The sequence below is a fragment of the Falco peregrinus genome, chromosome 14 (assembly GCF_023634155.1).
Source record: "Falco peregrinus isolate bFalPer1 chromosome 14, bFalPer1.pri, whole genome shotgun sequence".
NCBI classification, from domain to species: domain Eukaryota; kingdom Metazoa; phylum Chordata; class Aves; order Falconiformes; family Falconidae; genus Falco; species Falco peregrinus.
In genome coordinates, this window is record NC_073734.1 from 22,150,727 (window position 1) to 22,168,721 (window position 17,995).

A 17,995-nucleotide genomic window follows, 5' to 3' on the forward strand; every position below is an offset into this window, starting at 1 on the left:
TTATTTCTGTGAAATGGAAACCCATAAATTCTGTTAACTTTTCACTTAAATGTTTGGAGTCAATTAAACTGAACTGTTCTCTTCCTTTAGCATGAACCAAAGGTTATTACTCGCTGTTTAATGGTATCTACCTCCTTAGAAAGTAAGGCGTCACCTAGCTTCTTTAGATTTTGATTGGTTATCTGTAACAGCAAGTAAGACTTACTTCTTTCTTTCTTTCTTTTTTTTTTTTTTGGACATGATTTCCATTGTCTTAACAGAATCATGCAAGTTCTGTTGTCTCTTAGAACAGTTTCAGTCAGTTTCAAGAAAATGCAGTAGGGCAGGCAGTGGTCCTCATCCGGCTGACCAGAGGGTGGGGGTCTGACTCTTGGTAACTGGTACCTGCCATTAACCGTTGCTGTGGCTGGGTTCTTTATTGCCAAATGTTCCAAATGCTAATGGCATCTAAATTGTGTTATTTAAATACTTTGCAAACACCATCCAATTATTGTTGAGTTCAGGATTAAATATAAGGTCGTAAATTAGGCTTGGCTTTCATAAGAAAGCTTTAGCTTTGCCATCATACTCTTTGGAGGGAAAGATGCGTGGGTTTGGCATTGTAGGTGTAACTGTGTGTGCAAGCTGTGCTGTGCTCCTTGCTGACTTTCAGAGTTCAGGTCTGTGCAGAAATATCTTGCTGTGTGCTGGGAAGGGCTCTGGATTAGTTAGGGGTAATCACTGATGTCTCCTTTCATATCTACAGTGCCAACTGGCTCGTGCAGCTTGGAAGGGAACCCACCCTCATCCACTGGGCATGGGGAAGGTTGTGCTGAGGGGCTGTGGGGCTTCTTATGGTGCCTTGATTTATCAGTTTGCCACACTTGGGTGAAAGCAATGTCTCTTTTTTGAATTGTCACTTTAATCTTGCTTAATGGTCTTTGTCTTAATCCTAAACCAGGTTAAGATAAAATTTAATGCTTCATTTGTAAGTCAAATCAGACAAGAGTTATAAGATCTTTATAAGACAAGTAGTAGAAAAAAATACTAGTCTGATTACATTAAGGTTACAGCAGGGTTTGTCTTTTTCCCCAAATTCAGGGTATTTCCTGTTCTTTTCAAAAAATGGCAGTCAGGGTTTCAGTGCTTAATCTTTAACTATAGCAGTCTATACATTAAAATGTATTTGATGTGTTTATCCTATTCCAGTAGTTGGAAGTAACTCATTACTATTTGAGACCAGATGCAAAGTGCTAATAGGATTGGCATAATCAGTCCCCATTCTCTTTCTCCTACTCATACTGTAGTATAAATATGTTATTGCTTTTTCTCCTTATAGTTTATGCCTTCTCTCTGGCCAGTGAATTCTGTCGTGCTTTGTAATTACATCAGTTTTGGAACAGCTCGAATGTTATACCTATATAAATAAAGATGTATGGGCAGAGTTTAAATGTCTTGGACTACCTACTTTTTCCTTGCCTAAGCAATCTCCTCCCTCCAAGCTCTTCATCTGATGAATTTCTTCTCTCAGTCTGACTCCTAATCATATTCTGTGGGCTATTTATCAAACTGTTTGTTCTCTGATAATCTACCTTGAACTCTTTTCATTCTTCCTTTTTTTTCTCTTAAGACCTTGTATATTTCCTTTCTCTCCCTCAAAAAAAAGGCTGATTATCTGCTTTCCGTCTTCTTTTTTGAATGTCTTTACTTGTCCTTCCATTTCCATTCTTAATCTGAGCTGTTCACCCAAATTTCATGTTGTCTACAAAGCTGCTCAATGTTTTCCTTCTCATTACAATAGCATGGTCTAACCAGCTCCAACTTTCTCCTATTGTCAGACCTACTAGATTTCTCAGCACAGCAGAGGCAAGGGTCAGGTGCTTATGAGGAAAGTCTGTGCTGCAAACTAGAGAAAATTGAGGCTGCCAGGACTGGGCTGGAATCTGAAGGTCGGCCGGACACATTTCTTCCTGTGTTGCTTTAGTCTGTGGAGAACAAGTAGACACAACTTTCACAAGCCAAGGTGCTGGCACTGAAGTTTAACACATAATGAGGACAGAAACTTGAGAGATTTTAGCGGATATACAAGTCTCTGCTGAGCTTTTGTGAACTGCACTCTAATTTTTTACTTCCCCCCCACGCCCCCACCCCGAGTGCTTATATCTTGCACTAATGTTTGTATTAAGGGAAATTGTTTTCCTGATGTTTATAAGATTTGACAAATGTATGTAAGCTTTCTTTTGCTTGCAGAACTACATGCTTCTAAGCTGCAGTACCAGATTCAAGTTAGAAAAAACAGATCTGTGATCTATGTGAATTACACCAACGATTTAAAAGCTATTTATTTGCATTACCATTGTGAAATACCTTGCTATAATAAGACTGGTTTTAAAAATGGGGGTAGTGTTTATGTGTCTGACAGTCTCATGCTTTAAACACATGGATTGTACTATGCCTCTCTAAATTAAAATGAATGCAAATACAAATCAATACTCTATTTTGCAATTTGGTCTCTTCCAGCTGGTTTAGAAATTAATGCTTGATGGGAGAGAGGAAGTTGTTACGAAACAAAACATCGATTTGTATTAACTTTTTACTCACTGCTGGGAAAAACAATATGCTAAGGGCCAAGTTTGGTGTGAAAGGTAAATACTAAATAGCTGCGACCAGATGAAAATTACTTTATTTAAATACAAAAGTGAAATTCTTTTCCAGCACTTCTGGAAGCTTATTATGCAAATCCAATTCAAGATATTCATTACTATTTGTTCCTGCCTTTTCTTTTTGCTGCTCTTTGGTTTATACCAGTCACTGCCATGTGTGTGAGCGTTGCAACAGAGTACGCACAATTTTCTTGTGTGAAATAACTGTATGTTAACTAGTGTCAGAGACAAGAAAGCATGTGGGCAAATAAAATAGAATAGAATATTTCAGTTGGAAGGGACCTATAATGATCATCAAGTCTAACTGCTGCATCTTTGGCTGTCTGAAGGCCTGTGTACTTTTTCTTCCTACACAATTTCTTTTACTCTTGTACGTTACTTTATAGAAAGCTAGCGTATTTAATTTCTGAATTGTGAAACCTCTGTAGTTCTGCATGTGCAGTTGATGTATTATTTAAACTAAAGATTTTAAGACAGTGCATAGCTTCAAGCCGTTAATCTATTAGTGCATGTCATTAATCTATTACTAATACTGTACCATACCTGTTGCTAGGAGACTAAGCTTCTGATAAATTTGGCATCATCTGTTGTGAGGATGTTTAATCAGCTTATTTCCAAATGTGAGGAGAAATGAGTGGAGTATCGTGCTTTGTTTTGTAAGTCCATTGACTTTAAGGAAGCAAATTCTGTAATGCTCTTGTTTTCAGCTTTTTTAATGCAAAATGTTCTAAATAGCAGATTCCTGTCACTTTAATCTCTGCTTTCTTGGGAGTATGTTCCAGCTAATCCATGTCATCTGGAACAATTTCTTTTACCTTGGTAGAGAATCTGCAAGATAGTGCTGGCAATTTTCACAGGGAAGGAATAAAAAACTTGGCAGAATAGTTAGCAAGGAGAAGGGTGGCATGCTGAAAGTTCGTCATCCAGATTATGTGGAAATTTTGTATTGCATTGTCAGGAGACACAGAAAGGCTCTGAGCACTGTCTGCCTTTTCCGTCGTAATTGAGTAGGTTAGAGTACTTTACCCATCTACAAAGCAAATAGCTGCGACTTTTCATATGACTTTAAAGGAAAGATCATCATTGCTTGAAATTCCCACCCTTCCCATTGGTCAAATCGTACATAAAAACTTACCACTTGCTAGAATGAGTTTTTACTGTTGGCTGAATTGGTTAGGGTTCTTCATGAGACTTCACTTGGATAATGCTTATGATCAAAACCACAGGAGAATTGTAGAGAAGGTGGGCACACAATAAGGGTCTCTCAGGGATAGTTGGGTTTTGGGTGTTGTTTGGTTTTTTTTTACTTGTGTATTTTGGGTTTGTGACTTTTTTAAAATGAACAAACTTGTTTTGTATACTCCTGTTCCTGGTACTTATATCAACTTCTGCAATTTTCTGAGTTTTCTTAAGTATTTTAAATTTAATGATATCTTTTGATAGTAAATTCCATAAACTGTGTTGTGCAGAGCAAGAAGTATTTCCTTTTTATCTTTTGTCCTGCTACTAGTGAGGTGGTGATCTACGTGATACTCTTCCTGGTAACTGTACAATGTGATATACCGAGGGACTGCTGGGGTAACCGCTGACTTGTTAGCACCATTCCGTATGCAAGAAGGAATATCGGTCCTGTGGCCATGCCGTGTACCACAGTGGGAACCTGTTCTAGATGTGAACCGATGATAAGGGTAATTTATTTTAAAATTGATGATGTGTCTGCAACAGGCGCTGTATAGAATCCACTGGTGCCCTGTGCATGCATGACAACTTTGGGGCAGTGATAGCTATTAAGAATTTGCCTGTACTGTAAGTGTCTTTTTGCCACGTTGCGAAGGGTTTAAGGATAGAATCGTCCATCAATTCCTCTGCCATAAGGAAAATTCTTACTGTAGTTGATTCTCAGTAACAGAGGAGGGGAAGCATCATGTAATCCATATGGACAACTCACAGTATTACAGCTGAAGAAAGCTGCAAGATCAAAAATTAAAGAAGTGATAAATAAAACCTAGTTTATTTAAGTGGTTATATGCTTCTACTCCCTGACAAGCGAACAGTAACCTTCTGAGTGAGGTTTAATGGAGACCTGTGAAAGAGGGAGTGAATGTCAGCGCTGTTTAAAGTGATCGCAGAGCTTGAAGTCATGACTGAAAAGCTGCTGTGGAAGAAAAAGTAAACTAACTGAGCTAAAGGAAACTAATTTTGACCTACTATGAAAATTCTGAAACAGGAATGCATTCTCAATAAGCCTGTCAAAGTCTGCCTGAGCTCTGGTGAAAGAAACTCTAACCTACAAGAGAGGATCTAATTGAGTAATGTCAGAGATGATCCGACACAAATAAATTGACGAAGGATTGTCTAAATGAGTGTCTGTTTCCTGGCCTGTAATTCTGTGGCTGTCATCTTTTCTCAGGTGTTCTGTGTGGCCAATTCACGTAACTACTTCACTAACAGCTATATCGGAGTTCTCCCTGTTCTCTAAGCCAGATACACAGTGCGCTGCTTCTGTGCTTCGTGGCCCTTCCCATTCTTCCTGCTCTTCACTTTTCTGTTTGTATTTTTGTTTTGAATTCTTCCCTATTTTGTACATCACCAGAAGGCAGGCTGTATTCCAGCTCCAATTACCTACTGTTTGGTGACAACAACCTGCAAATAAGTCCAGAAGGCAGAAGGTAAGTCTCAGCCTGTGTGAACCATGTAGTGGTCAGTGTTGGGAAAAACACTGACCTTTGGATGAGATTCTAAAAACACGTATCTTTCAAGAACAGTTTGATGACTCTTTAGGCATCTTCTGCTCCAGAATCCCCAAAATAGATAGTAAAAGACATATTGATGCATCTGCTATATGTTTGAATACTCAGTTGAGAAAATGCATTAATTAATATGAAAAACATTGAGTGGCACACTGGACAACACAGTCATCTGCTTTTTGTATCATATGTTTACAAAAATGTGGAAAAGCAGTAATCTTTTCCCAAAGTAAAAACAATTTGGGGGGGGGTGGTTATCTATAGGTTATATGGGAATAACCTGTTTCTATCCTGGAAGTGCTTGTCCAAAAACTTTCCATAGCATGATTTAGCTTTGGGAGTTGGTGTTTCAGGAATAGCACGGGTTTTTTATCAAGAGTGTCGAGCAAACTGCAGATGGAAAGTGCATTGTGATGCCTAGTTAGATTTGACTGGCAATGCTGCACTGCAGGAATTGTAGTATTAGTCTTACACTATTTCAGCTACGAATTGATCTCCTTTTTTGGGTAATGTAGAATGGGACAGAACTCTGAGCTAAAACACTTCAAAATACAGTATTTAAAACTTTCAGTCCTGGCTGCAAGCAGTGAGTGAGTGCGCAAAGGTGTGAGACTTCAGAAATAGAATTCCAAGTTTTTAAACCCTGAAGGATGTTCAGTACGTTGTGTAAACATACGGTATCATGACCAGTAATGCACTGATATTTGCAATGACTTGTTTGCTTTAGTCCTTTGCAGGACCCGATTGTCTTTGTGCTGACCTTTAAAATGTTTCTAAAGTTGGACCTGTGCCACTACCTAATAGTTTATTAAAGTTTGTTCTTTTTCTGTCTTGCTATTTTTTTCAGAATTCCAAAAGTCTGTACTATTTTAAAGTCTTTAAGTCAGTCTACTTGATAAGTTTATTTAGCAAAAGGGGAAGGAGGGTGCTTTTTTCATGGGCATGCTTTTCCTTCTCAGTTGGTGGAAAGGTACGTGAAATAAGTGATAGAAAATAGTACTGCACGTCAGGAAGGGAAAGAAAATATTTTGGTTTAACATATGTAATTTTAAATCAGAGATTTAACTTTTTGTAACACTAACCTTTTCAGAGTCAGAATGAAATAATAAAAAAATTCCCACGTGCTGTTAAGACTTTCTGAGCCAGTGGCTGGAGTATTGCTTAATAGGTCTGAATGAAGTTTTCTTCCACAAATTTCTCTAGTTTCTTTTAAACAGTCCACTGAAGATTATAGGTCAGCACTCACTGATCTCTGCGGTCAGTCTGACTTTCAATAACTTCACTGAACTCTTCATTTCTTGGTTTTATATGTATGATTTGTTTCAAGCTTTTCAAACTGCAACTGTTGATAAATCCATGATAAATTGTACCACTGGTGTTAGTCATTGTGTGTCTTTTGTTTCAAATTATGTTGATCTTCATGCCTTTGGATCTTTGTCATCCCTTGCTTTTATTCCCAAGTTATTGTTAATAGGTGGCTGTTAAGCTTGGCAGAGTAACCCTTCAGCTTTTAAACCAGCAGTCTTCACAGTTCTTTAAGAAAGTCACTGCACACCACTCAAATGTGAAATTCTTGTGGAGAAAAGTCAGAAAAAAAGTTTGGTTCTTCAAAGCTGTGCACCAGTGCCTCTTTGGTATTGCTGTCAGCAAGATTCCAGCTTATGGGTCACATCTCTGTTGTCTCAGAGGGCAAAACACTTCAAAGGCCTGGTGTGCCATTTTATTTAAAAGAAATCTAAAAAAAACCCAAAAACCCAACAAACAAAAACCTAGAAGTGGACTAAAATCTAAGCAGTAAAAGTTGTTTTCCTTCAGGATTGTTTAGGTTTCATGGTGAATTATACCATATCTTTACTCATACAGTCGTCTAAAGTAATAGTAAAAATACCTAGTTTAAGAGACCAGCTTTATCTTTCCTTTTGCCTCCGTTCTCCTTGTTAGCCTCCTTCCCTCATTTACACCACTTTGGGTGCTGTTCTAAGGAATACAAAAGTCACTGAAATGCATCCAGCTGCCATGAGACTGTCAAGGAGGAAATAACGAGTTACAACATGCTTTTCATGTCAAGGTGTTGAAAAGCCTAGGAAGTCTCCATCTGAAGTAAATGCTTAGTAAGTGCTGATAGTTCTTTATATAGCCGTCTTTCCTTCCCCGTTCTTCACAGAGGTTTTTATATGGATACTGGTGCATTTGGGGAAGATAGAGTTGTGAACTTGAGTGAACAAAGACTGTTATCCCAAAGTGACATGTCTTTTATTTCAAGACTATGCCCTATTTTTAGGGAGGCCTATTTGTGTGTAAAAGCTTTCTTTCTAATCAGCCTACTTTACCAATCCAGTAATGCCGTAAGCAGTGCATTAATTGTGCAGAGGTGAAGGAGCACTGAAGTGTTGATAGAATCTTCTTCTTCCATTAGCAAGCAAAGAAAAGGCACATGAAAGATAAAACATGAGTATTAAACCCCAGACAAAGTTTGGTTAAACATGGCCATTTCCTAATAAATGCTGGAAAGTTTTGCCTGAAAATTACTTTAAAAATACGATCAAATAGGTTTTGGCACCGTCTGAATGTCATTAGTATCGTAGTATTGCTTGATTGCTGAGCATGAAACTTGGCTAATGACATGATTTTTCTAACCTCCCCCCTAAGTTTTAGTTCCTTTTTTTTTTTCTCTTTAGTTCTTAGTCTGAAAGAGTAGGCATGTGAAAGGATTCAGTGACACTATTAGGTATTGAGGTTTTTTAAAAAAATAAACAAAGGGGGGGTTGGTTCAGAAAACCAGACTATTTCAACATACAGTAGCAGTGTGTGATGAGCCCCTGTTTACTGTGAAGTGTGTATTTTCTGTTGGGTATTTTTCTCAAGTCTTGTTATAGGTCTTAAGAAATCTTGTGGATAGGTAACACATTTGCACAGAGACTGGTAATGCTTGGCCTGCAACAATAAAGCAGGTTCTATGTTTTCCATTTATTTAAAAAAAGGTGGGGAGCAGAGGTAGAACTTTCAAATACTGGAGACTAAAAAAAAGTCTTCTCAGAAGCTTGTCAAGTGTTGCAAGGGTTGCTGTAGATCAGAGCATGGAATTGATGACACGTGAGCCAGATATGGCCCTAATGTAATCTGCCTGTAATCTGGAAAAATGCTAACTTCTTTGCTCTGGATTGATGCCTCTTTTTAATGTGACCTGTTTGCTTTCCTCAGCAAGGAAAAGGTTCTCACCACTGCCACAAAATTCCAAGTTTAAATGCTTCAGTGTTGAATTAATTACTTTTAATTAATTAATTTAATTAATTAAAGACTGTGAAGACCACAGTCTTCAGTGGTTGAATTAATCTATATTCTCTAGTGTTGTACTTTTTTTTTTTTTAAGGGATTTTTCCATATGTGCATTAAGAACATACGAAAGTTTTTGTAAAACAAAATACAACTTGATGATCAAAAAATTCTCTTATTAACTTTGCAGTTTGTACCCCTTGGCTTACTGGCCCCCAGAGATTCTTCTCTTTGATTAGACACTATAAATTTTTGATTTTTACTCTTGCAGAATCCATGTCATGCCTAGAGTTGTCAGCTCACTTATTAGACAAGACTGAAGGGGAAAACGTTAATTCTAATGCACGAGTTTGTGATAAAGGTTGGGGTTTTTTTACATGCATGCATGCGTTTACTGTATGCAGTATAGTAATATGCCTGGAACTGCTTTGGCGTGGAGCCCTTCTGGCTTATCCTGTAGTGACCTTCAGTCTTTAGCCTTCCAGCTTTAGTTTAACTTACGCATGCACTGACCTTTGCTATGGAAACGATATAGAAACACAAAAACAACTTGGCCGAGTTTCCTCCGCAAAGCAGTGGGTGGTGGATCAGTGTTCTATTACAGAGGAGGGTTTCTAGAGGTCAGTAGTGACAGCGTGCAGTAACTTACTACTTGTCTACAGCACACTGTTTGCTGCTCCTGGGAGAGTGGTATATGGGGGTTTTTTAAAGTACAATTTAAGTTAACTTTTTTTGTAGTATGCAGCTCTAGGATTGCGTGTTTAGAGTAAGTGCTGGAAGGTATACATGAAAATACACCGAGTGTTCACCAGTAGCTTTAAGGTACTGTCTTTCTGTAAGCGACCGATGACTGAATCTCGGGCAGGCTGATATTGCAGCAGGTAATTGTGATGCATCTTCATCGCGGTGATTCTGCAGCACTTACCAGTAGATTGTAAAGTGCTGTTAGTTTAAATACCTGTGGTGCGTGTAGAGACAATCTGTTCTTACTTGTATATAGTATGTATTCTTTACGAAGGTGAACTAAAGGTACAGATTACCATGGCTTCATTAGGTGTTTGAACAAAATGTAGCATCTGTTTTCAAGTTAATTATGTAGGTATTTTCACTGAAGAACGACTTTTTTTTTTTTTTTTTTTTTTTTTTTTAACTGACTAAAATGTTTGGGCTATTCAACGTGCAGAATTGTGCATAAAGCAAATGAGATAATAAGGTGTCACCCCACTGTCAATGAAACAAAGAACAATCAACTCTTTCTCTATGAAAACAGAACTGTATTTAAAAGGAATGAATTTTAAATCCCAAAATACGTAATTTTTCCTGATTTGAAGTTGATTTGGGCTAGTAAGTCTCCATTATTCACAAGAGAGGTATGGCATCAAAAATGGCAATTCAGGCTCCAAATACCATTTTTCTTTCAGGGGAGAGATGACACCATCCTGGACGTGGAAGGTAGCTCAGATTCTGTGATAATTCAGTCCCCAGTGGGGACCAAGTGTGGTGGGCAGACAGTTCCGCTCTGCTTACTGTGTGCAGGTTGTGTAGGGACAGACACCCGAGGCTTACTCTCCCCAGGATTATTCATGTAAGGGACTTCAGAATATTTTCAGCTCTTCGGCAAACTACTGGACGTACCTGCAGTTAAATAGTCGGGGTACTTCCAGACAATTAACAACGTAATCCAGCCCTGTCCTTTGTTCTCAGGAATGGTATGACAAGGGCTGCCTTTAATTTGTGGTGCTAGGAATGAGCGCTGAAGGCTTTGAATGATGGCGTGACAGAAATGACATGGGATGTGCAGGCGTCCTCTCCACAAGCTATTGGATCATTTTCTACCTGCTCACTGGCCCCCGCACACACGTCTTTGATGACAGACGCCGTAAATTTTTGATCTGACCCTTGCAGAATCCATGTCATGCCTAGAGTTGTCAGCTCACTTCTTAGACAAGATTTAAGTGGGAAATGTTAATTCTAAAGCACAGATTGGTATACTAAAGTTTGGATTTGGGATTTTTTTTACATTTTTTTTTTCAGTCTCTCCAGCTGCCTCAAACTTCTCGCTAGCACATCCGGCTGTCTCATTAGCATCCATAGCCTATTAAACTTACTGTCTTTTTTACTGTCAGTACAGCTGTTGGAATCACAAGGAAACTGTGCAACCTGCTCATTGCTTGTCTCAGACTGTGGTATGTCTCCTTCTTATGTGGCCCCCCCTACTGTGATCAGGTACTGTGATCAGGCCCTGAATTACACCGTATAATGTGGGAGATGGGGTTCTTCTTCCCTTCCCCACCCCCCAGTTTAATTTGCCACATCTGCTTGCACATATTGGTTCTGTTTATAGCTTTACGTTGTACGAGCATACATTTAATGCTTGCTTTTTATTTTAAACCTTAAATAAATGTGATAAATCATCTGTAATGCAAAGTATAAATTTATGAAATCTCTGCTACCTTGCCAATATGTTACTACTCTGCCTTATTTATTTATTTATTTATTTATTTATATATTCTGCTACCTTTAACAGGACTTATTTGCAGATCCATTACAGCAATTCATTTGAGACAAAGCTGTTGTGTGAGCATCTGATTGACATAGGGGGCGGGGGGGGGGAGCTCGTTGGCTTGTTTTGAGACTGGTTTACACTAGCATGGCTTTTAAGGATGTGTGAAATTTTCAGGGGGTTGTCCTGATGTTATTACAGATCATTTGTGATTATGAGATGCCTTATTTATGTGGGTTTGCATTATAACATGCATAGGGTTCTTCTAAATTACTATACAAGTGTTTTCTGTTACATTATAGTATTCTTCCTTGTAGTTTGCGTGGGACATTAGGTTTCTTGTTTTCATTCGATTTAATATATAAACCAGAAGGAAAGTGACTGAAGGTGGTACTACTGTGGGGGGTCTGGTTGTGGGGAGTTTATTATTTCTTCTGAAGCTGTAGTAACATAGTTTCAAATTTCTAATGCACAAGCTTGCATCACAAGAGCATGGTACAGAAAATGCAGTTGATAACCTATTGATACGTACCTAACCTGCTGGTGGGGTGGGCATTTTTGTCAGACTTTCCTGCCACTTTCCCCTGCCGTAACATGCTTTGCATAAGCCAGGCCCTGTATGTTGTCCATAATAGCGTCAGAGAGGGTGAAATTTGCTCAAGAACAATAAAAGCAAAACTAGCGTTAGACATGGCTTTGGCTTCGAGCGATTCCAGTACTACTGCGGCTGCTGGCGTGGCGTATATTTTGCTTCACTGAATCCAGGTTCCTGCTCTGCGTAGGCTTCTGTAGAGGACAGCTTCTCTGCTGACTGTAGATGGACCAGCTTAGTTTTATGAGTATCCCTGCCCCCCACCTCCCTCTTTCTCTCTCTCTCCTATCACTAGTATCTCTAGAACATTGTGGATATGTCCATTGTTAAGGAAGGGGAAGATAGCTTTAACTGGAAATTAGTTTTGTCACAGTGACCCCATTTGGAAGCTGTTCAAATTTTTGAATAGGTCTGGCTTGTAAATTATATAATTTCCAGTATTAGAGTGAACATACTTAACAAGCGTCACGTTTAGGCTGTGTTCCATTGTGTTAAGATTTAATTTTAACTCTGAGGAAAATGGATGGTGGAGTCAGTGTTAAGAACTGGCGACAAGATGGCTGCTGTAAATGCTGAACTAACACGTGTCCTTAAATTTTCTTTAAACTTCCATAATAATTAAGACTCATGGAAAACATGAAAATACTTACTTGTTGGGGTTTTTTTAAATCTTTTTGAAAGATTCTGGAGACGTGCATCAAGTACAGGAAGGAACTTAGGTGTTTATGTATTTGATACAAGAGTCTCTATGCTTCGCTATCAACATGACGAGAGCTAAGAGTGAAGTCCATTGTGGTTGCATAGATCACAGGTGACATCTGACAGATGAAGAATAGAAACCTGCCTGTACGCTGATGGTCACAGGAAACCTCCCGTGTCTCCACTGTAACATTTGGAAATGCTGGAATATCCCATTTATTTACATGGGAGGCAACTGATAATCTAGACTGTCACCACTCAGTGGCTGAGGGGGTTTTTTTGTTTGTTGGTTTTGGGTTTTTTTTTTCTGGATTAAGCTCTCTTTGTACTGAGAACTTTAGGGAGAACAAAAAGATTTTACATATTTGACAGAATAAAAGCCTGCAAATGATAGACATACATATATAAATGCAAATAAATGAGATCATTTAAGAACTTGGTTGGAAATAGGCCAATTACAGGACAGGACATTGTATTTGATAAAAGCTGCCGTGACTTTTACAGATTGCTTGGCTGTTTGTGGCAGATAATGTTATTAAACTTTGGTTTATACAAATTTATAACCAAAAAAAGTTTGCTCTGCTTGCCTGGGGATGCATGAATTCTTGCTGGTAGCTGAAATCAGCTGGGGAGACAGATGAGAATTCATTGAGTTTAAGGGCAGGAACCAGTCTGCTTTAGCGCAACCTCCTCTATAGTCTACCTACGATGCAGTACAAATGTAGGCTACGCTTTACGGTAAGCGTTGACCGGGACTGGACTCTTAAAGGCACGGCAGCTGGGAGATGTTGTACGCCTCCCAAGAAAGGTATGGGGAGATTTGAGGACAACAGAATTGAGAATTCTTTGTCTACAACCATGAAAAGCAGCACAGTCTCCTTACCACAGTAATCATCTAGAGATCTCCCAGCCCAGAAAAGCAACAGAAGCAGTAATCCTGAACTGTGTCTGTTCTTTCCTCTCTGCTCACTTAGAGAAAATGCCCGTTCTAGGTTGGTGGGGTTTTTTTTTAGAGCAATCTCATAATGCTGTGACTATAGCAAATCATGTATTTGATCTATTGAGCTTTTGTGTCAGCCGCTCAAGATATGTAGGTTGTTGCTCACCAACAGTTCCGTGCTGCAGCTTGGCTGTAGATTTTTATCTGTAGTAGCATTCCTGCAGTCGCGGGAATCAGTCTTAGGAATTATTTTAGATTGTGTGTGTGTGTGCTGAATATGAAGAGGTAAAGAACAAGCCTCACGTGGTGTTTTGGGTTTATTTGAGCAAACTCAAATTTATTTGCCTTGGGTGGTCTAGATTTAGCTCTTCTGCTTCTCAATCACATTTAACTCCATTGGGTAAATGGAAAGAACAAAACCTAATATTAATAGAGAGGAAGTACGAGCATGCTGTTGTGTCTAGTGGGTTAATTAACGAGCAAGTATTGTATCTTGGACAAAAGCATTCATGTCACTTGGAAAGCTTTGAGAATGACTCTTTAAAGTTCCAGACTTCTGGCAGAAACCAAATTTCTGTTCTTGATTGAGAAAGCTCTAATAAAAGGGATAAGACTGGTAGGTGCTGTCATAGCTGTAACTTGAATACAGGATACAGGCATTTGTATGGTCTACGTAAAACTTACTGCCAATAGTAGTGCATCAAGATAAAGGACCCTACGCTGGTGCTTCTGCTTTCTGGGTGTGGATGTGCGTTGGGTTTTGTGCTGCTGACTCTACTGGCACTAAATGACTCTTCTAAGTAGGTTAAATTGACATGGTTTTGTTTGTTTTTTAAGTGTTAGTTCTGTAAAGAGCTTGGATAATATTGTTGTGTGACCAAATAACTCTCCCTAGAGACAAAAATATTGACATGACAAAAACACATTTAAAGAATGACTGCCTGGCCCTCCCTCCAGTTTGATCATAAGTTGATGTCAAAGTCAATGAAACGTAAATCTGCTGCATTGCTTTTTTAGAAATTATATAACTTGCAGTGTGCATTAATCTGCCAGTTGCAGGAAGGTGAAGTAAACTTCATGGATTTATAAGACCTATTTTATAGGCTTCAGATTTAAAAATGCGGTGGCTAAAGGAAACTTGCGTGTTGCTGTTGGTTAAATTTGTTTTCTTCTGGACAATACGTTACCAATGAGCTGTCATAAAACTAACCTTTTCTTTTAGAGTTTGGGATTTTTCTTTTTCTGTGTTTTCTGTTTCAATGTGTTTTGTGCCTAGACTTACTACTGTTAGCACAAGCAGCAGGTGGTTTTGTGACAGTCAAGTGCGTGGGTGGTTAGGTTTTTTAGGTAAGAAAAGGAAAGATGCGTGGATTAACTTGATATTTATCAAATTCTGGGTTTTAAAACATTTTCTTTAGCAAAAATAAACAATACTCAGCTTCCTGATTTAGAATTAGACTTTAAATTAGGTTTTCTTTGTCTTACCCTAATACTTTTGCATTCACAAAACTTCTTAAATTTAATAAAACTCACTATCGCATTCCATAGTAGAAAAACTAAACTTGAAAATACTTTTAGTATTACTAGAAATACTAGAACATACTAGGTGTATCTTAGTAGAACTGATAATTTGGCTTTGATTACAAACAATATCAGAAATGCACCTATAACATAGCATAGCTTTGATGTAGAAATTCTGTAGATAAAACAATTCTTTTCTCTTTGAAAGATTCAAAAGTAATAAAGATATTTTGATACATTTGTTCTGGTAAGTGTTGTTGCTGATACTGGTGTTGGGGAACTGACGTGTACTCAGTTTTCTGATATCTGAAGAGGTTGGAGTTTGTAATTAAATACTACTCTTTGACTCTTAAGTCTTTGTACTAGTTCTGTATTTGTATTATGCACACATAAATGCAGAAAAAGTCAACTAATATTTTAATACTGCATCTACTTTTTCATCAGCTCCTGGGCTACAGCGAAAAGCCAGTAAACCTACAAATGTTCATCGGAACAGCAGATGATCGCTACTTAAGACCTCATGCGTTCTACCAGGTGCACCGAATCACTGGAAAAACAGTTGCAACAGCTAGTCAAGAGATAATAATTGCCAGCACAAAAGTTCTGGAAATACCGCTTCTTCCTGAAAACAATATGTCAGCCAGGTACATCACAGCATAAATTAGCTGGTTAATTGCTATGTGGTTGGTTGGTTGTTTTTTCATTTGTGCAAAGGTGAAAGAAAAATCTTGCGAAATAGCATATTTTCTATGAAGATGGCATGTTCAAAGAGATGTGCCTAATGTTTAGGCAGTCAGAAGGAAAGAAGTAGAGAGCCAGGGAAGCTCGTAAGATTGATGGGGGATAGATGAGTGCTTCTGGGATTGTACTTCCCCGTTCAATCCATACGTATATAGGACTCTACATATGTAGAACTGCATGTGGGTTACTGGCCAGCAGAGTTTTGTTTTGGTTTTTTTATGAGTATGTAAGACCTCTTCCTATGAAAACACAGTCATAGAGTTTAGCTGGTTTTTTTCTTGATTGAATGTGGTCATTTAACTTCTGGTATCTTGGTAGGCCTTTTCCTTGTTTTGGTTATTTTTTTTATTTTTAGCAGTTCCATTATTCTGACTTTTCAGGTCTTGCCAGATAGAATGTGCTAAATAATAGTTCAGTGGTTTGTTACAGCAACAATGTAAGTGCCCTGCTCTAGCTGGAGGCTCAGTGAGCAGGCTAAAGCACAATTATTTATGTAGCGCATTTATTTCTGCTGTGACTTCTGAAGTCAGCTTAAATTTTCCTAGTTGCAGACTTCATGCTAGTTCCATTGAGTGCTGTGAACCCACGATGATGCGCAAGATAACACTCCTCGCATGTTTATGTATATGTGTTACTTGATTGAAGTATGTGTGTCGTGAGTAACTACGTGGAGTGGTAGCTGGGATCTGATGGCTACGCTCTTGTCATTCTCTAGCCCTTCCTAAGGCAGAACTAAATCTTAAGTCTGTTGCTCCTTGTAAATGATGTTTTAAGTAACTTACTTCGAAGGCTAAACAATGTGCAGTAACACATGATCTTTTAAAGGCTCAAAAAAGCAGCAGCTAGATATTTACAAGACTAAATGTTTCACCAGAGTACTTGCTGCCGTTTTTGACACTAACAGATCTTTTAATCTCAGACATTTAAAATAGCATAACATGGGAAAAAGTAGAATGCTCTTCATTCTTTAACAAAAGAAAGGCTTCAGAGTATACTTTGGCAATAGTTTGATTCATTTTCTTCCATTTCTCTTCTGATCCATCCGTCCTCACCTATCTCCAGTATCGATTGTGCTGGTATTTTGAAACTTCGCAATTCAGATATAGAGCTCCGTAAAGGAGAGACAGATATTGGAAGAAAGAATACCAGAGTGCGACTTGTGTTTCGTGTTCACATCCCACAGCCTAGTGGAAAAGTCTTATCTCTGCAGACTGCTTCCATACCTGTTGAATGCTGTAAGATTGCTTTAAATATAATTTATACTCATGTTTTGTGCATGTATCAGTAGTATTGTCATTCTGACAGTATTTATTGTCAGAATTATATATAACATGTATGTAAAAAGCATTGTGTGTAAAGAGCTAAATTATCGAAAAATAATATATCTTTATTTAAAGATGGTACTTGTCAAGTGGCAGCCTCAGGGTTTGGAGACAAAAGCAGTGTTTTCAGCTTTAAACCCGATACTGCAGTCGCAGCTAGCAGCTTCAGAAGTTCCTGTATGTGAGCAGAGGCAGCTGATAGATGTCAGTGACAATAAATATTCATTTCAGGAAGAACTAATACCATTTCGTTTCCAAGAGCCTATACCATTACTTGTCTTTATGTAATATTATCTAACAAACAGCTGAACTTCTAGAGAGCTTATTTGTTAAATGCTGGCCCTAAAGAATCAAAACATGACCTTAAACAATTTGAATTTTGTCTATAAATTACTGAAGTAACTTTAAATTTTATAAAACAAAAAAACCCAACAACCCCCCCCAAAAAAAAACCCCAAAAAACCCACAACAGTATTCCTAAACTAAAAATTTCATTTCCTTCAACAGTAGAGACTGTTGGAATTCATGGCTTCTTGGTGTTTCTTTTCTATGTATCAGTGTATCTAGTATCAGTGTAATTAAAAAAAATTTAAAAAAAATAAACCGTACACAAATATGATTTATGTATGTAAATAAATGGTTGGTTTAGTTTCACTCCTGATTCTTCAAGTTAGGATTATCAAAGAAATGTCACTATGATTGAAATCACAAATAATAATTTTCCCTTGGTTTTCTTTTTTAAAGCTCAGCGATCTGCTCAAGAACTTCCTCAGATCGAGAAGTACAGCATCAATAGCTGCTCAGTAAATGGAGGCCATGAAATGGTGGTGACAGGATCCAATTTTCTTCCAGAATCCAAAATTATATTTTTTGAAAAAGGACAAGGTAAGTACTGTCTTACATTTTTCTTGAAAACAAACCCAAAACCACTACCTGAGCTTGATTTTAGGAAGTAAGGAGGTTTAAAAAAGGAAGTAAAGTTAAGTCACCAGTAGTAATCTGAAACCAGTTTGGG

At 38.1% G+C, this 17,995-nt stretch overlaps 1 protein-coding gene across 3 annotated transcripts in view; it reads left to right on the top strand.

Moving 5' to 3' along the window:
- NFATC3 (nuclear factor of activated T cells 3) overlaps window positions 1-17,995 on the top strand; it is a 103,951-nt gene that overhangs the window by 58,430 nt on the left and 27,526 nt on the right. For all 3 annotated transcript variants that reach the window (XM_055818898.1, XM_055818897.1, XM_055818899.1), the window contains exons 4-6: window positions 15,362-15,561; window positions 16,721-16,893; window positions 17,725-17,865. In XM_055818898.1, the coding sequence (XP_055674873.1) occupies window positions 15,362-15,561; window positions 16,721-16,893; window positions 17,725-17,865 (514 nt within the window). The remainder of the gene's footprint in view (window positions 1-15,361; window positions 15,562-16,720; window positions 16,894-17,724; window positions 17,866-17,995) is intronic.